The sequence below is a fragment of the Lagenorhynchus albirostris genome, chromosome 8 (assembly GCF_949774975.1).
Source record: "Lagenorhynchus albirostris chromosome 8, mLagAlb1.1, whole genome shotgun sequence".
NCBI lineage: Eukaryota > Metazoa > Chordata > Mammalia > Artiodactyla > Delphinidae > Lagenorhynchus > Lagenorhynchus albirostris.
The window spans coordinates 99,243,039-99,263,222 of NC_083102.1; the positions used below are offsets into that span (position 1 = coordinate 99,243,039).

The window sequence follows — 20,184 nt, forward strand, 5'->3', positions numbered from 1 at the left end:
CAGCACATTATTATTATAATAATTTATTTTATTTTTGGCTGCGTTGGGTCTTCGTTGCTGCGCGCGGGCTTCTCTCTGATTGCGGCGAGCGGGGGCTGCTCATCGTTGCAGTGCGCGGGCTTCTCATTGCGGTGGCCTCTCTTGTTGCGGAGCACAGGCCCTAGAGCACAGAGGTTTCAGTGGTTGCAGCACGCGGGCTCAGTAGTTGTGGCTCACGGGCTGTAGAGTGCAGGCTAAGTAGTTGTGGCACACGGGCTTAGTTGCTCTGCAGCGTGTGGGATCTTCCCGGACCAGGGATTGAACCTGTGTCCCCTGCATTGGCAGGCAGATTCTTAACCACTGAGCCACCAGGGAAGTCCCTACATCATGTTTTTTAAAAGCTCCCATTGGATCACATTGGTTTACAAACATGTTGTTATTTTAAAAAAAAGCTTTTTCTTGATCTTATTTCTCTTACCAACTATGACCCCATTTCTTTCCTCTCTTTTGCAACCAAGCTCCTTTTAGCGTTGTCTGTTCTGCTCACCAATTCACCGAGGACCTCCAGGCTGCTGGATGCAATGGCCAACTCCTAGCATTTCTCTCACTTATCAGGATCGGCTGAAACAGCTGGTCACTCCTCTGCACACGTAAAATTTCCTCACTGGCCTCCAGGAAAACAGACCTCTACCCAATGAGGTAGAGGTCTTCTTCTCATCCTCCTTTGCTGGAGCAAACTCCTCCCGATTCTTGGTGTGACGTGGCCAAGGCTCTGCCTTAGCTCCTTCCTTCCCTATTCCCTTTCCCCTCACTTTCTGGGTGAGCTCTCTCAGCTCATAGCTGTAAATAATCAACATGCAAATGACTCCAAAGTGTCAGTTCCCTCCCAGATTTCTCTCCAAACTCCAGCCGTCCCGGTCACCTCAGACTCCACATGCCCTGACCCCCGACTGGCCTCTTGCACATCTCAGCTGCTGGCGACGCCCCTTCCAAGGCTAACTCTGCTCTCTCGTGCTCTGCACTGGCCGTCAGGAATCCTACTGGCTCTAGGACACAGCAAGAGGCCGACCATTCTCGCCAAGCCCACATCATTTCTCTCCTGGACCAGCCTTCTGGTTTCCCTACGTCCACCAGGCATTCTCTCAGGATGTCCCCTTCGACGCATCAATCAGATAACATCCTTCCTTTGCTCAAACCCTCCAGTGGCTCTGTACTTCACCCAGAGCAAAAGCCAAACTCCTCCGAATGGCCTTCCAGGCCCGGGCCTTCCTTCCTCCCCGCCCCCTCCCCCGTGTGGTCATTCACTCCACTCTTGAACAGGGCACGGCCTTTGTCAGGTGCTCTTTCCACAGATACTCATCTGGCCAACTCCTTCAATTTCTTCAAGTCTTGGCTCAAATGTCACCGTCTCTAGTCTTACTCTGACCATCCTGTTTAAAACAGTAATTTGTGTTCTCTCCACCATCAGTCCCTCTTATTTTGTTTTATTCTATCTTTTTTTCCATATTATTTATTACCTTATAACATAGGAGAACATTTGTCTATTTAGCCTTATTGCTTGTCTCTCGCTGCTACACAAACTCTACAAGATAAAACTTTTTGACTGTTTTGATCACTGATGGATTCCAAGTGCCCAGAATAATGTGTGGCATTGAATAAGCCCTTCATGACTATGTGTTGAATAAATTAAGATCCTCAAAGAGATAAAATATTGCAACAAGAAGAGGATATACACAAAAGAGACCCTGAGAACAAGAAAAACTCCTGGAACTAAACACACAATGGAAGGATTCGAAAATAAAGTTGAAATCTCTTGGAAAGGAAAGCAAAAAGGTGGAAGGGAAAAAAACATTAAGAAATAATTCAAGAAAATTTCCTAGAATTGAAACACACAAGTTCCCAGATTGGAAGGGCCTACCAAGGACCCAGGACTACGTCGACAGATGAATGGATAAAGAAGATGTGGCACATATATACAGTGGAATCTTACTCATCCATAAAAAGAAACGAAATTGAGTTATTGGTGGTGAGGTGGATGGACCTAGAGCCTGTCATACAGAGTGAAGTAAGTCAGAAAGAGAAAAATAAATACCGTATACTAACATATATATATGGAATCTAAGAAAAAACCAAAAAGTTCTGAAGAACATAGGGGCAGGACAGGAATAAAGATGCAGACATAGAGAATGGACTTGAGGACACGGAGAGGGGGAGGGGTAAGCTGGGACGAAGCCAGAGAGTGGCATGGACATATATACACTACCAAATGTAAAATAGATAGCTAGTGGGAAGCAGCTGCATAGCACAGGGAGATCAGCTCGGTGCTTTGTGACCACCTAGAGGGGTGGGATAGGGAGGGTGGGAGGGAGACGAGAGAGGGAGGAGATATGGGGATATATGTATATGTACAGCTGATTCACTTTGTTATAAAGCAGAAACTAACACACCATTGTAAAGCAATATACTCCAATAAAGATGTTAAAGAAAAAAAAAAAAACCCAGGACTAGGCTCATCATCGTGACAGAGAAAAAACTGTACAATTTGCAAAGTGCTCACAATCAAAACACAACATCTGAGCACAAGGAAACAAGAATCACTGTGGCTCTGAGGTTCTCGGAGGTAACACTGGAAGCTAGATGTCAGTACGATGCCTTGAAATTTCAGGAGGAAAGTGGCTTCCAGTGCAGAATTCTCTAAACAATCTCTGATTCAAGTGTCAGGGCAGAACAATGACACCCTTCAGGCAGGCAAGTTCTCAGGACTTTCAGTTCAGCTGCAGGGAGCATGGTCCTTCTTGCTACTGGAGAGCCTCTGGAGGCAGCACCGTCCTGTTCATTACCCCCCTTTTAGTTCCCAGCAGCCAAGCATAAAGTGCTGGATAACTTCCCTGTGGCCTCTCTGACGAAATGGTTGAAAAGCTGGCTTCCTCAGTTCTTGGGACCGTGGGAGACACTTGTATGATTGTGGGTGGATATGTGATTATGCTGCTTGCTACATGCTTTATTCTCTCATGAACACTACTTTAAGGAGGGCGTAAGGTTCCTGTTAACATGTGACCAGCACTGCATCTGATGATGATCTTATGAAAGCCACAAGGATCTACCTGGTACAAAAGCGGGAAGACCTCCAGGGGCATTAAACAAAGAACAGGCTGGAGGACAGAGAACCCAGCCTCTCTGAACTTCTAGATTTTGTGTAAGCCTGGAACTGTGGCTTGGTTCCTCCTTGCCCCTGTGGCAGACTCTTCCCCTTGAAAGACCCTGGTGCGGCTGGGCACACACACGCCCACGCCCACGCCCACAATGGCCGAAAGCTCGGGGATGCTAGGCAGAGCAGTGGTGCGCGATGGTGGCGTGGCTTGGGATTTTGGAGCTGGACAGACCTGGGTTTTCATTTCATTACTCAGGGGAGTGAGCCCGTTTCTTCACACACAAGCACTACATGCACACCTTCAAGTCCCCCATCACAGAGCACTTCCGCGTGCTAGATGCTTTCTCCATTTGTTATTCCGTTTTAATTCTCCCACTAACCAAATAAGGTTGGTTAGTCCAAATAAGGTCCTGATTACACAGAGAGACTCTGTAGGAAACAGCTGATCCAAATTCACACAAGCTGCTCCAGCCTCTGCGCTGGATGCCCACTCCACAGGCTCCTTGACGACTGGGGCCAGCCGCAGCCTCACGCCAGAGGTCACGGCGCCGCAAGGCTGAACCGGTCACGCTTCGCCGCGGTGCCCTCCTGCCATTAGCAGAAGTGCACGCCCGGAGGCCCGCCGCCCCGCCCGCGCTGCGGAGGAGCTGTCCGAGGTCCTGACACAGGCGGGCCGGCCTGAGCCTGAGCGGGGCTGCGCCCTGCCGCAGGCGTCCGTCGCGGGGCCGGGCGAGCTGCAGGAGGGTGGCTGTCGCCGTCACTCTCGGCACCGAGCACAAGGCCTGGCATGCTGGGTGGAGCACTTGAGCAAACTGGAGACGGAAATGGGGGCAGGGGCGCGTTGCGAGGTCGACTGGACGCGTCATAGCCTCCGTCACCCAGAGACCCAACCCCAGGGAGCAGGGGCCGTGGAGGAGCCTGCGGCCTTCCTCTGATCAGGAGAAGCGATGACGCAGCACGGCCTTCCAGGCCACCGGCCAGTTTGACAGAAGGCTGACAGGCGCTGGGGGTAACCGTCTGGTTGGAACGGACACCTGGCTCTCCTCCAGAACACATGATATCAGTGGAAAAACACAGACCTGAAAGGAAGGGGCCCTTGAAGCTTAGCAAAGAGACTGGGAAGGAGTAAAGACAGTCTGTAAACACGTTTGGGGGACCTGGACCTCACGCCTGGGTCCTGCTTTTGTGAATTTAGCAACTGAAGTGATAGCGGTTGAGAACTGCCTCACGAAGTTAAGAGTATGGAATTGCACTGAATGGTTCAAGGGACCCAGGAGGGCAGGGGCACAGATGACAGGGCTTCTCCGGGGTTTCAATTTCTCACCTTCCACGTTGGGCACGTAGGGGAAGAGGTACTGAGTACAAGTCAGAAGTATGGCCACTGGCAAGAACCGTCGGGTCGGAAGCCTGACTGTCCCTCATTCCAGCTGTGACCCTGGGCGAGGCCATCAGCTTTCTCATGTGTAAGACAGTGATGAGAAGAGTGCCCACCACCATGCACGCTGTGACCCCAGCCGTGCTGGGGCCATTCACGGTGACTGTGAGTGTAAAGGCCTGTCACACGGGCAGGCTCAAGACAGGCTTCTCTTGGTGCTGCCCAGGGCTCAGAGGCCCTTGGGATAGAGAGAGAAAGCCGTCATTCTAGTGAAGTACCTAGGACGCCATAACGTGAGCAACGGCCACGTTTTCCGTGAGGAAGGCCATCTCCAGAACGGTGGCCGAGGCTTCCAACCGTCGCTCTCAAAGGCAGTGGTGAGAACAGACGAAGACCCCGCAAGTGTCACAACAAAACCATGTTTTTACTAAGTACCGAACCAGGGAACCCCACACAGTTTCTGTGGACATCGTTTTCTCTTTCGTATTTTAAAATGGCATTGTGCATACACATTATTTTAAACACTTAGACACATCTTGGATATAGAAATGTAAGAAATCACCGTGAGCTGCTCTGAGATCCGAAATCGCACTCATCAGAACCACTAAACCAGCTCTGGGACTCCTCTGTCCCGCTGCCTCTGGGGACTGAGAGCTGGACCCGGCACCATGCAGCCGCCCGCGTCGCGCCCCAGGAAGCGGGTTACTGTGGAGTCACAGACTGCGTCTCTGTTGACATCTGGTGGGTAAGCGGGAGGGGTCAGTCCAGCTGGCTTCTAAAAAAACCCTGCAAATACAATCTCCTCCGTTTACCTCACAAGCGCGCCATCTTCCCTCAGTGTGCGAGGCAGAAACAAGCCAAACGTACAAGGCATCGTGATGCCCAGGCGTCACGAAGGGTCACCCTCACTGTTTCCGGTCAGGAGACACGTGGCCAGGACCAGGGCCTCCAGGAGCTGCCCCCTCTTGCTGAGGGGGGTGAATCCTGTGCAGCCCCACTGGCCTCCCCTGAGCAATGAGACGGCTTGGGTAACACTCTGTGCCGAAGCCCCGGGGGCTGCCCTGAGCTTTGGCCGAGGTGGCAGTAGTGCAGCTGGGCTGAGCTGTGACACCAGGGGAGCTCTTCGGACAAACAGCCCCTCAGCTCACTCACGTCCCCGCCTGCAGGTCCCGGGGAACCGGGCTGCCTGAGACGCACATGAGCAGGCCCGGGAAGACGGTTAAAACACTACCGTGAGGGTTTATACCCATGGAAGTCATCAACCTAACCTGAACAGTCGTGACGGAGACTCATGAGGCATCATTTAGAAACCGAAGGGCAGGTGTTCGGGAGTCAGCCCCACCGCCAAGGCTCAGCGGGATCCTGAGGACTGCGCAGAATTACACGCATGTGAGGGGATCTGTCTTCTACATGGACACTCTTCCACCTTTATGAAAGGAGTGGAAACGAGGCTGATCAACATCTGACAATCCCGTGTAGATAAGGACCAGACCATCAGAGAGACCTATCTTGTCTTTTATGAACTGGCTTAGCTCATGAGAAGTCTGTACAGTCCTAGACCACTCATACCATGACAGCAAAACTCTCCTAAAAACAGAGGTACAGGGTATAATTACTGAGGGTATGCTAAGCCAAAGTAATGCCCAGTTTTAAAATAAAAGTTGTCAGACAGAATCGTAATTTTCTTGGTTAGAAGACTGTTTTCCATACGCATAAATGCAGACTAGTACTTTATGCTTAATACATTTCATCAAAGGTGAGACTTTTATCAACCAAATAGTAGACAAAAATAAGGACTAAATTCATTCCAAATTTGTACTTGGATAACTTACCAAGTTTTGGAGTAAGTTTAATTGGAGGGACATGGAAGAGATGAATATCTCCCTGCTTATTATGCATCTGGAATTGTATCCACTGTACTTACAACACTAAGTTATAATGTTGATAGAACTGAGGTGCAGCCTGCTTTAAAAATATACACTGAATCTAGACTTGCCAGCCCTCAGTCGCTACTACATGATTTACAATGTGGCCACGAACACGGTTCCCTTGAGTGGCCCTGGTGTCATGAGTCCACCCCCCAGGCCACTGTACTTACAACACTAAGTTATAATGTTGATAGAACTGAGGTGCAGCCTGCTTTAAAAATATACACTGAATCTAGACTTGCCAGCCCTCAGTCGCTGCTACATGATTTACAATGTGGCCACGAACACGGTTCCCTTGAGTGGCCCTGGTGTCATGAGTCCACCCCCCAGGGCACGGGCTGCCTTGGATTGCGAGGAGGGTCCGGAACTCCACACAAAGAGCCTGAGAATGGGAGCCCCCGCAGAGCTGCAATGCACCCCCTTTGGCTTCTTAAAAACACTGAGGTGAGCACAAAACACAAAGAGGGAGCATTCGACTACCTGGTGGAAAGGCTCACCACCCCCTACTCCAGCAAACCCCCTCTACCTGTTCTAGTTCTTTTCATTTCTGGAGTGGTCTTTCTCTCATGCTGATCTGAAAGGTACCCACAGAAAATGCTGGAAAGTCTTACGACTGGGACATCACTGCGGAGAATCTTCTGTTACATAGGACAGACACCACCTGCCTATTTCCTGTTTGTCAGTACAGAAAACACCCCACTTTAAATATTATGTACAGAGAAGAGGCTGCCGCGTGCCCTCATGCACAGCCAGCTCGGGCTCATGGACAGAGAAGGGCTTCCGTTTAGAACCTACACCTACAGACAGCAAACACCAAGAGACATGCACACACTACAGAGAACTGGACACGAGGAATTCATATTTTACACCAGTGAGGGGACACTGTTACAGAACGCTGATGGGATGGTCTGTCATCACACTCTGACACAGGGGGTCTGGGAGGGTGCCTGCTTCTCCTTTTTCTCCCTCTTTCAGGATTCACACTTGGTTCTGTGTCAGGCATTAAGCAACCTGGTCGGTGGCTTCTGGTCCAGTTGGATCTCTCAGTCGTCTTTTTGCACCTTTGTATCCCTCTGTGGAGAGCCGAGTTCAAATGCTGGAAACCGTGATGCCTCTGGGGCCAGGATGTCGGAGAGGAAGTGAACAGTGCCAGCCATACCTGCAACGCAAAACGCGGTCCTTCGTGAGAAAGGATGCGTGGTGGGGTCCAGAACCAAGTGACCTCTGATCGCTGCCTTTACTGGGGCTGTAAGGATGTGGGAAAAGGTGGGGAGGACTTTGAAAATAACTTCACACGCACAAAAAGGAAATCTTCACATCAGCACCCAGCAGGTAATACCAGTTTTCTTCATTATCTTAATTTTAAAAATTGGTTTCTGAGCTTTAATCTTGCATCTTGACACTTTAAGATGATTTCGCATAAGTGCTAACAAAAAAGTTAAGGGCGCTGCTACTGTGATATTCCAACATATAAACGTCCTCTCAGAGCCTTTACGTTTTTATTCCAAACGGAAGGTTGCATTTTGGGTTTCAAAAATGTTATTTTAAAACGAACTTTACTTGCTTGGTCAAAATCCCCACCACCAATCACTGCAGTAACTCAGCAGCCTACCCGAAGGATCCCTTGGAGGGAGGGAGCTCCTCCACAAAGGGTCCAGGGCGCTGTGGGCCCTTCCAGCCTAGTGGCCTCCACACCGGCACTCACCCATCCAACGAGAACCTAGTCAGCGCCTCCTGCCAGGCACTTGTGAGGCACAGGGGCCCAGAAGAATGCAAGAGCTTCCCAGCTTCTCGGGAGGGTACATTCGAAGATTTTCACCAGCTGGGGCTTTGAATTTGCCATTATCAACTTGAATTTATGAACCTGAATGAACTCCATTTAGAGTTCAGGTATTAACTGTGTTATATCTGATACAAATACACCTCATTTTTATGACCCAAAAGACGACATTTTTATTCTGAGAAACATTTTTTTCATTACGGTTTCTTTGAATATTAAAAAGATCTTATTCTGCAAAAGATAATGACAGACGCTCTAATTTTTGCTCGTGTATCTATTATATGATTAAAGTCTCAGTAGCTGAAATAAAACACGGCATTAGCACGACAGACAGTTCAGACATCAAGAAGATAACGAAGGACTGCCACCAAAGCTTTTTATGCACAAAAATTTAACCCCTCAGGTGAACTGGAGCAATATCTTGAAAATACAAACTACTAAAACTCACTGAATATGAAACAGATAACTTGAACAGCCTTGTAACCTATTAAACAAACTGAATTTGTAAATTTCAAACTCCCGGAAAAGAAATCTCTCGGCTAGGAAGGTTTCACTGAAGAATGCTACCAAACATTTAAATGAGAATTCTTCCACCAATTAATATACAATCTATTACAGAAAACAGAGGAGAAGGTACTTCTCAGTACAGTTTATTAGGCCAGCATTACCCAGATAGCAAAACCAGACAAACACAGTATAAGAAAGGAAAACTACAGGCCAATATTCCTCATGAATATAGACACAAAAATCATCAACATATTAGCAAATATAATTCTGCAATACATAAAAAGAACTGTACACCAAGGCCAAGTAAGGTTTATTCCAGAGATGCAAGGTTGGCTTAATATTTGAAAATCAACCAGTGTGATCCACAGTGCTAGGGGTCTGAAGAAGAAAAGCCACATGATCTTACCAACTGATGCAAGAAAAGCACCTGACAAAATTCAACACCCATCTAATTTTTGAGTTTTTAAAAAGTATTCATTTATTCCTTCTGAAATTTATTTTGGAATTACTATAAAAGGTGGCTCTAAAGTAATTAAAAAGTCACCATCCATTTACCGTAACACCATTAACGTTTGCCCTCTGGTTTCTGTGGCTTATGTTCCAAATTACCATTACACACACACACACTAAACAAAGAATATCTGAGTCCCTGCAGGACTTCCGTTTTGTTTTCCTGAATTATATTCTATGTACTGTGTGTGCCTGGAGCAGACTCGCAATGTGTTTGCTGGTCTCTTTCATTGCTCTTGTTTTTCAGAACTGTCTTCAATATTCTCATTATTTTTTCCAACTACTAATACTTGTATTTACTAATACTTTTAAATTACTAATATTAATTATTTACACTTCTTTACATGACTTAATTAAATACATTTAAGTAACTAACCAAGTTTGCTGTGAATAGATCAATACTACACGCACAATATTACCGATGAAATGCACAGGAGTAAACGTTATTTTCTTCCATTACTGAGCAGCAGTCTATGCCTATACAGGTCACAAAAGATCTAAAAATACTTGGAGGAAGTTCACAGGAGCACACACAAAACAGGCAAGGTAAAGAGACTCAATATAATTTTCAGCAATGAACAACTTTGCTCACGGTATTTACCAGCTGTGCAGCGATTACTAATTAAGATCAACTGTGAGTGTGCACAGTCAGGAGAACCAAATGCACACACCCAGATACTTAAACCTGGAGCTTTCCCTCACTCTTACCTTCAAAGAGAGAATAGGGTCTGTCAGGAATGCGGCAACCATGTGTTCCATATTCTAGGCACCATTCTGCAAACTAGGGAGAAAGACATTTCTTTTTAAGAGTGGGGATTTCACTTGGTGAAAATGGAACGCCTAAGACACTGCAGTGAATTCACCCAGAATCAAAGTAAGCAGACTCCCAGGCAACAGAGTGGTCAGGAGCGTGAGCTCGGAGCGACTCGGCACCACCTCTTCTGAGCAGGTGAGACCTGGCAAGCTCTGTCACCTGCCTAGGCCTGCTTCCTCCTCCGTAGGGGGGAATTTACCTAGGAAGGTTGTTGGGAAGGCTGAAGTAAGGAATCTCACAGCCCAACAACCTCCGGTCTTTTCTAAGCACCGCCTCCTGCCCCTGCAGGCGCTCCGTCCAGATTAAAACACTGGCTCTGAAACCGCTTGCCTGGCTGCGCTCTCTGGGCTCACCGCCAGCCCCTCTGCTGAACACGCAGCCCTCCCTCCCTCCCTCCTCTCCCCACTGCTCCCCGGCCGGCCCACCCACTGCCCACTGCCCACTGCCCACCCTGCTCATCTTGAAAATTCATCCCTTAGCTTTATCAGCAATTTCCTCTGAGCTCCCCGACCCTTTCTTCTTAAACCTCTTCAATGGATTTTTATAACATTATAATAAATTTCCCTTTTTGGCTTAAGGTAACTTATTTTTGTCATGTGTACATAAAGAATCATAAATTCAGCACATATACAATAAACCTTCTACCCTCCAGATCTGCTCACTCTTCTAGCTTGTCTGATGCTCCACCACCTAGTCAGAGACCAGAGAGACATTCACACATTTCTGTCTTCTCCACATTAAGAAAACCCACTGAATTCTGTGGGCTCAGCTCCATATCTGTTTTTTTTTAGTGTCTATCATGAGGAATTTATTTTTTTAACATCTTTATTGGAGTATACTTGCTTTATGCTGGTGTATTACTTACTACTTTATAACAAAGTGAGTCAGCTGTATCAATAGCTTAAGTGTTTCTGAATCTCTCCTCTTCAGTATCACAGCCAATGCCCTTGGGTTTATAACTCAACAATTCTTGCATTAATTATTAAACAACAATTTGGAGAAACCCAAGTTGTTTACCTCTACCTCATCCATTCCACCGTGGCCACGGCAATCCTTCTGAGAGGAGTCTGGACATGAATCACAAACCTTTGGGAAGCCCCGCCTGCAGATGAGAACCACCCAGGAGCTGGTACCCGGGGGCCTGGGCTCCCGCAGAACCGGGCCCAGGGTGTGGTCCAGGCACTCTTTTTTTTTTGCAGTACACGGGCCTCTCACCGTTGTGGCCTCTCCCGTTGTGGAGCACAGGCTCCGGATGCGCAGGCTCAGTGGCCGTGGCTCACGGGCCCAGCCGCTCCACGGCATGTGGGATCCTCCCGGACCGGGACACGAACCCATGTCACCCGCATCGGCAGGCGGACTCTCAACCACTGTGCCACCAGGGAAGCCCCAGGCACTCTTTTAAAGCTCCAGTGATTCTAAGGTGTAACCAAGGCTCAGATCTACTGACTAAGGGAAGGACCAGCTTTCTTTGGCCTCGGCCCCTCTGACTTCACCCCTCGCCCTTGCACCCTCCCATGCTGAGCGCTCGGGGTCAGGCTGCACTGTGCCGTGCCTGCCTCCGTGGCTCTGCAGGGGCTCTTCTCCTACTGGGGTGCACTTCGCCTCCCCATGCCCTGCCTTCCTGGCCCACCTGGAAAGCTCCACATCTTTAGAAAACTAGCTGTGCCTCAGCCCCCATGAAGCCTTCCCCAATCCCCGTATTTTCTTACCCATCTGCTACTGTGACTGCCGTCCACCCGAACTGCCCCTCGCCTCGCTGACCCCAGCTCCTGCCCTGCTCTGCTCTGGCCGAGGGAACGCTGCGGGCCCCAGGGTGCTCACCCCGCCAGCTTCCTCGGCTGGCGGCACCGCTCCCACCCGCCTGCTCAAGCTCCAGCTCTGCTCTGGGTCTCAGCCTACGTGGCACCCCCGATGCCCGGGTCAGGCACCTGCCCTCTGCATCCCCACAATACCCCGCGCGACCTCTGCTGAGTGTGGGCACTACGACCGCGTGCGTGTCTCGGGGCACCAGGTCGGAAGGCTCTGTTCCATCTGGTGTGAGAAAAGGCTTCAGAACAGTAATAAATACACAGAATAAGCCACCCGAATGCCTCCATCTGTCAAGGGTCATTGGACATTTTGGTTCATTTTCTTCCGATCTTTTTTCTGTGCTCCTATAACTTTATTTTGTGAAATGTGCATAGCAATAAAAACACCAGCAAACATTTACTGAGTCTTGTTTTGTGCATCCATTTTCGCACATCCGATGCGTATTTATTAAGCCTGTCCTTGGTGCCGGCACTGCCCTAGGTACTGGGTAGGGTCGGGACGTTGACTAGGAAGATCACGCAGCTCGTGGTCTAGCGTGCGGCACACTCAGGAACAAGCAGAAGCGCACGGTGAGTGCCCTGGTGGCTCTGTCACTGGGGAGACCTCAGAGGTCGCCTCCACCAGGCAGATTTCGGGGAAGCCCCAGGAACGCTGCGCCCCGTGGAGAGTGTGGGGCAAGGCAGGGGAGAGGCAGGCAGGGGCCGAGGCGCACGGGGCTCTCCACTTTGGGGCTGTGGGTGCCACTCACGGGCAGTGGGAAACCACTGGAGGATTTTAAGCAGGGGCAACTACCGACGACCTACCCATTACCTCAACTGATTCTTCCTGGAACAAATTTAGGAGGCGGGTAGTATTTTTACAGATGAGGAAACTGAGGCTTGAAGAAGGGGCGCCCCAAAGTCATGAAGCGAATAAATGCACAGGAGGGCATCCTAACAGGTCATGAATGCATTTCCACCCCTTAGTCCCATTGTACAGATGGTACGGCCAAGACACACGGCCGCCAGGGACAAGGTTCTGCAGAAGAAACCGCAGAGTTGGGAGGAACATGTCTGAAGGAGGAGAGAGCTGTATTTGGGCTCTGTGTGTGCCCTGGAGGGTTCAGAAGCGGTTTGGATAGAGATGCCCTTACCTTGCAAGCGCGGTAGAGGTACTTCTTGTCCCGCGTGAGGTGGTAAAGGGAAAGGAAAGAGTAGCCGTTGCCAGCGGTCCCATGGCAGATCCCATAGCCCTTCCGCAGCAGACCTCGTTGCCAAATCACGTCGCTGCACTCCATGGCCTCCTTCAAGTACTTCTCCTCCTTAAACACCTGGGCGATGAGAAACAAAGCAGTGTTAAACAGAGGTCTTATGCAATGAGTTAGCGAAATAGTTCCCCTTTCTGTTTCGGACACTGCATGGCGTTCAGAAACCTGAAATGACGGGTAAACCAAGCCCACAGGCAGCAGCACTGCACCAGGTACCGTGCGTGCCTCCTGGGACCTGTAGGCTGCAGCTGTGACACTCCTACTCGTGCAGAGGGCAGTCGAGGATTCCGCACTGTCCCGTCATGCAGGTCAGGAACATTCCACATCCTAGGTTGGCCACACATCCAACGCACCCGACGAGCTGTCATAAACCGTCACAAGGAACCCCGCAAAGAGTGTCCTCAGCCCCAGCGCCAGGCGGCACCATCTCCACGCAATGGTTTATGGGGACGGAGGGACAAACGTGCTCAGTGGAGGCAAGTGCGCCAGCATGAGGAAGCTTTCGCTCCCCCAGATCCCCTGGACACTCCTCTGTCTCCTCTCATTTATTTTCTTTCCCTGGTCCTCTCCCCTGAATCTGTTATTAGCAGTCTCCCCTGCTTATTAGCTCATTCCATTCTAGTGCAAATGCGTTTTGGACCACGGATTAGAGGCAAAGGGTCACTGGAGAAGAGCTCCTCGGGGCAGCAAAGGGGACCCTCCTTGTGACTGCTGAGCGGTGACTCCTGGGCACCCGCCGAGGAGGCTCCGAGGTGCAGGAAAACCCAAGTGCCTGAACTGCGACCAGCGCCTGCCGTGGCCAGCAGGGGACGGAGGCAGATCCGCACCACAGTCACCGCTCCGGGCGCAGGGCCTCGCCAGGGGCAGGAGCAGGCCTCTCGGTCATAAACGCAGCTGAGACGTGGACTCTGGGGCCCCTGAGTGTCAACCTCAGCTCTGTCACCTTTTAACTGTGACCCAGGACAAGGCACCTCTTACGTCTTAATGTACTATAAAAAGATACCCTTTCTGCATCTCAGCGGCTTGCTGTATTAAAATGAAGTAACACACAAGAAGCTCTCAGAACACTGCCTGGCGCATGGTGAGTGCTACTTCCGAGCTGTCACTGACCACCATCCTTTCTGTGTTATGAGGCCAGCACAAACATGTCATCCTCGCATTCACATCTTAAGCCTCTTGAAATGAATTCTAAAAGGAACCTTGCTCCCATCCTGAAAAAGATTAGGTCAAAGCTGACAGGTGAAAGGAGACTGTTTTGGAGGCTCTGTCATAAAATCACACTGAGTAAGGCCAGTCCTAAAGAAAACCTGACTGGCTCCTTTCTGATGGTCACCCAGGGGTATGTGAAATCAGTCGGACTTCTTTCCCGTTGTCCCTGTCCCCCTGGTGAGACTGAAGCCGCTAGAGGCACCCCACACAGCGAGCTTTACCTTCCTTCCCCGGCGCATGCCCGCAGCACGCCCACCACACCCACTACCGTCACACACTCATGCTCCACGTAAGGAGCTACTCTGAATAGCGGGCCATTGGAGGGGCTTCCCTGGTGGCGCAGTGGTTAACAATCCGCCTGCCAATGCAGGAGACATGGGTTCGAGCCCTGGTCCAGGAAGATCCCACATGCCGCGGAGCAGCTAAGCCCGAGCGCCACAACTACTGAGCCTGTGCTATAGAGCCCACGAGCCACAACTACTGAGCCCATAAGCCACAACTACAGAGCCTGCACTCTAGAGCCCGCGAGCCACAACTACTGAGCCTGCGCTCTAGAGCCCACGAGCCACAACTACTGAGCCTGCGCTCTAGAGCCCACGAGCCACAACTACTGAGCCTGTGCTCTAGAGCCCGTGAGCTGCAACTACTGAGCCCACGTGCCACAACTACTAAGCCTGCACTCTAGAGCCCGTGCTCTGCAAGGAGAGAAGCCACCGCAATGAGAAGCCCACGCACCGCAACGAAGAGTAGCCCCCGCTTGCCTCAACTAGAGAAAGTCCACGTGCAGCAACAAAGACCCAACGCAGCCATAAACAAACAAATAAATACTCCTTTAAAAAAAAAATGAATAGTGGGACATTTGAAAATTTAATGCACACTGAAGCTCCCAGATTTATCTTCTCTACATTGTAGCCATTATAACTTGGCCAGAAAATCTATTTACTGATCCACATTACCTCTCTCAAGTCGTAAATTTCCCTGGGAAATGTCATGACACAAAGTTTGAAGAGACAGTGCGATGCAGAGGAAGACGTTAAGAGATCTGGAGTCGGAAGACATGGCTGGATTCCCTCTTCCACTACAACTGACCGAGTAACTTTGGGTGAGTCATCGTAACTTCTCTGACTCTGTCTGCTCATATTAGAAAATGAACTGATGCTGAGACGACCAAATGTTGAAAACAGAGACAAGCATTTGGGGCAGTTATTAAAAATCTTTAAGGATGAAAAAGAAACTAAACACATCATCAATGAATGGTTTGGAAATCTCAGAGAAACATTACTATAAAAAGAAATAGATATTCAGGACCTGAAAAAACACCAATAGATGAAATTAAAAACTTATTGAGTAAGGCTTAATAAAGAAGAACTCATTAGTGAATATGAAGCTAAATAAATAGAAATTATACAATCTGAATTACAGAAAAGAAAAGAAATTAAAAACAAAAGCCTCAGAGACCTGTTGGAAAGTAAAGGCCTAACGTTTACCAAATGTAGTGGAAGACATACAAGTTCAAGAAGCGTAAAGGCTCTCAAGCAGGATAAACACAAACAGATACACATGGGTACATGATAAAAATATTGAAAACCAAAAAGAGGAAATCCCGAAAGCTTCCAGAGAAAACACAGACTACTTATAAGAGAACAATATAAAGAATGACTAACATCCTAAAAACAGTGAAGGCCAGAAGACAGTGGAGCAGTATCTTTAAAGAACTGAAAGGAATAAAAAAAACTGTCAGCCTAGATATTCAGCAAAAATATCTTCAAAGAATGAAGGTGAAATTTACAATAGCCAAGACATGGAAGTAACCTAAATGTCCATAGACAGATGAATGGATAAAGATGTGGTACATATATACAATGGAATACTACTCAGCCATAAAAAAATAAGAAAATAATGCCACTTGCAGCAACATGGATGGACCTAGAGATTATCACACTAAGTGAAGTAAGTTAGAAAGAGAAAGACGAATGCCACATGATATCACTTATATGTGGAACCTAAAATATGACACAAATGAACTTACCTATGAAACAGAAACATACTCACAGACATAGAAAACAAACTTATGGTTACCAAAGGGGAAAGGGGAGAGAGATAAATTAGGAGTTTAGGATTAACACACACACACTACTATATATAAAATACATAAACAACACGGTCCTACTGTATAGCACAGGGAACTACAGTCAATATCTTGTAATAATCTATAAGGGAAAAGAATCTGAAAAAGGATATATATAATATCTCTGAATCACTCTGCTGTATACCTGAAACCAACGCAACACTGTAAATCAACTATACTTCAATAAAAAACATAAAATAAGAGAGTGAAGAGTAGGAGCCAGTGGTACCACAGCCCTCTGAGACCACACACTGTTTCACACGTAACCCTTTGTAGAGTGAACCTAGCTCTTCTGCACCACTGTGGACTAGAACACACCCTGTCCCTTCCTCAGACCTGGTCCCCGAGACCTCTCCTCGGTATAACCCTGTTGTGGATTGCATGGTATGAAGCAGAATTTTTTAATACCTGGTGTAATTTTCCATTGAGCTATAAGATTCTGACCTTACTCCCTCTGCCTCTTAAGCTTTTCCAAGGGAAAACTGGGTTGATTTTTTTCTTTTATGGCTTAATACATGACTACATGCAACAGCCTTTGGGATGCAAATCATTATGTCTTATTGCCATGGTGTTTACCATTTCTTCATAAACACTGTGAATAACAATGTCTGCTCCAAGGAAATGAAGGTTTTTTTCCCCTTCCTTCTTAATGCTTTCATCTTTTTATCCAATATTTCCTTTATCTTCTTTAAGATGATTTCAACTACTAAAATTAAAGCCTTCAAGGAAAATAACAAAACAGGAAAAATGAGCTCATATTCAGTGAAACTGGATTGGTAAGAGGGTCTGGACTTGCCAAGAAACAAACATGACAGGAAGTTAATAACACTACTTAACATTTTTTTTTATTCTCATAAGTAGAAGTGACGTTTCAGCTGATTCATTTATAAGACCTCTTCCAGTAACAATACTCAATTTATTAGGAGATTAACCTTACAATATTTTAGTAGTTAATTAAAAAACTAATTGCTAAGAGGCATTTCCACTGTAGGTCTTGGAGAGAAGGAATCCTTCATAATTTTCCACTTCAATTTTTTTTTCCTCTTCCATTTAGACTTAGTAGCCAATCTGATGGGGCAGCAGAACTGCGTTTTCTTAAGTACAGGGTAATATTCACCTTTTTCATTGCTTTTGCTTATTATTAGGCATTCCTAAAGTGCAAGGGAATTTCTGGATCAGTTATTACAAAACCCCTGCTTCTCTGCAGTTTTTGGGATAATAAAGAAATGTCCACAGAATTGATCTAGATGTTCACGGTAAGGACAGCATTCTTCACAAACCACCACAGGATGTGGAAGGAAGATTGAAGCACCACCCCAGAGGGACTGTTTCAGATTTTGCCCATGGAAATCACCATGGTAGGAACAATCAGGAAGTAACCAAAACTTTCACCTATATTAGGAAAAGTTCCCTGGTATGTAAAGCAGATGTACTAGTAATCCCAAAATGTCAGGCTCACCTTGAAAACTATAAAGCAATTCGGTACAAACTGCACCAGTGCCACAGGAATATGTAACAGTAGGAATTCTACTGTTAGAATTGTATCAGTTCATTCGGATGTCAAGAACCACACATCATCATCACACAGAACTGCAAGAAATTTTCTTCAGTTAGAGGAAGATACAGAACCCTCGTTATCACAGATTCCACAACGATCTACAAACTAGAGGCTGTTTGCAGACATGCATTCCTTGCAAGAATCATCTCTTTGACAATGGAGCATCCTTTAAGTAATCTGCTGAATCAATGAAAGCCAGGCCAAAGGAGTTCCGACTGGCGCACTCACGTGGGTGGCTCCAGGCAGAACATGGTGCCCATATGGCGCTCACCACCCGAGGCAGGGCCGGAGGCACGGGACTGTTTAGCAATGAGTTGGGATCCAAATGCATGCACTACAACTAAAATATACTGTCCTTTATTTTCCAATAAGAAAAAAAAAAAGAATGAATGAAAGTGAAATAAAGACAAATTTAAGATAAGTGATAAATCTGCTGTCACCAAACCTGGACTATAAGAAATGCTAAAGGAAGTTCTCTGGGCTGAAGGAAATGATACTTGATAGAAATCTGGACCTTCAAGAAGGAATGAAGAGCACTGAAAAGAGGAAATATACAAATACATATCAAAGACCATCTTCTTTGCTTGTCTTAATTTCTTTAAAATACATAGGACTATTTAAAAAGCAAAAATTATGAAACTATACTGGGGGTTTATAACATTTGTTGATACATCTTGACAGATGTAATAAAGATGTACAGAACTGCCGTCAAGAGAACTAAGCACTTACTATCTCCTTACATTTTATATGAAGTGTACAATGTTAATTCTAAGCAGACTGTGAGAAGTTAAGGATGTATATTGCAATGTTAAAGATGTATATTGAGCAACCACTAAAAAAATGTTCAAATAGATATAGTTAAAAGAGTCAACAGAGAAATTAAAATGGAATTCCAGACAATATTCAGTTACTCTCTCCTACCTCCCTAAAAAGGCAAGAAAGAAAAAACAGAGGAGGAAAAAAGAGTTCCAAGATGTAGCCAATAGAAACTATATGGAAAAATGGCAGAGCTAAATCCAACCACATAAATAATTACATTAACTATATATGAACTTAACATTCCAAATTAAAGCCTGAGGTTGTTAGACTGCATTGCTAGACAACGCCCAACTATGAAGACACACACTTTAAATATAAAGACATCAAAAACTATAAAACACTGCTGACATAAATGAAAGAAAACGTAAAAAGTGGAGAGATATACCATATTTGTGCATAAGAACACTCAATACTGGTATCAATTCTACCAAAACTGTTCTACAGACTGAATGCAATCTCAGTCATAATCCCACTAGGCCTCTTTTGCTGACAAACTGATTTCTAAAACTTATACAGGAATGCAAAGGATCTAGAATATTTAAAGCAATTTTGAAAAAGAAGAACAAAGCTGAAGTCTTAAATTACCTGATGTCAAAACTTAGAGTAAAGCTAAAGTAATCCAAACAGCATGGTATCACAGTGACAGATAAAGAAGCCAAAGAAACAGAACAGAGAGCCCAGAGATAAACCTACACTTACTAGGTCATTTGACTTTTGAACTAGTGCCTCTACAGGTACCAAATCATCAATGGGGAAATCAAATGATGTGGGAACAATCAGATACTCCTATGGTTAAAAAAAGTTCTTCACTCCTTACTTCACATAATATAATATACAAAACTTAATTTGAGACAGTTCTCAACGTAAAATCTAAATCCATGAAGCATGTAGGAGAATACTATCTGTATAACCTGGGAGTAAGTAAAATTTCTCAGACAAGATACAGAAAGTAGTTACCGTTACAAAAAACACACTGATAAGGCAGATTTTACCAGAATTTAAAACTCTATTCATTAGAAGATGCCATAAAGAACATGATGAGGCCAACTACAGACTGGGAGAAATTATTTCCAAAAAGTATCTGACAAAAGGACTTACAACCAGAACATATGAATTTTTATGACTTCATAATAAAAGGAAAACAATAAATACATAAAACAATGTGGGTAAAAGATATGAACAGACACTCAACAAAGATACACAGTTGACCCTTGAACAACATGGGGGTTGGGGTGCCAGCCCCCACTTCATTGAAAACCCTTGTGTAACTTTACAATGGGCTCTCTCTGTATGCCATTCTGCATCCCCGTATTCACCACACTGCATACCGTGTGGTACCACAGTACTGTATTTACTGAAAAAATCCATGTA

At 46.5% G+C, this 20,184-nt stretch overlaps 1 protein-coding gene across 2 annotated transcripts in view; it reads right to left on the minus strand.

Annotated features, from left to right (window-relative positions):
- Window positions 1-7,272: 7,272 nt before the first annotated feature.
- LANCL2 (LanC like glutathione S-transferase 2) overlaps window positions 7,273-20,184 on the minus strand; it is a 58,027-nt gene continuing 45,115 nt past the window's right edge. For both annotated transcript variants that reach the window (XM_060157496.1, XM_060157495.1), the window contains exons 7-9: window positions 12,986-13,162; window positions 9,939-10,011; window positions 7,273-7,592 (exon numbers count right to left, since the gene is read on the minus strand). In XM_060157496.1, the coding sequence (XP_060013479.1) occupies window positions 7,477-7,592; window positions 9,939-10,011; window positions 12,986-13,162 (366 nt within the window). In that variant the 3' untranslated portion in view covers window positions 7,273-7,476. The remainder of the gene's footprint in view (window positions 7,593-9,938; window positions 10,012-12,985; window positions 13,163-20,184) is intronic.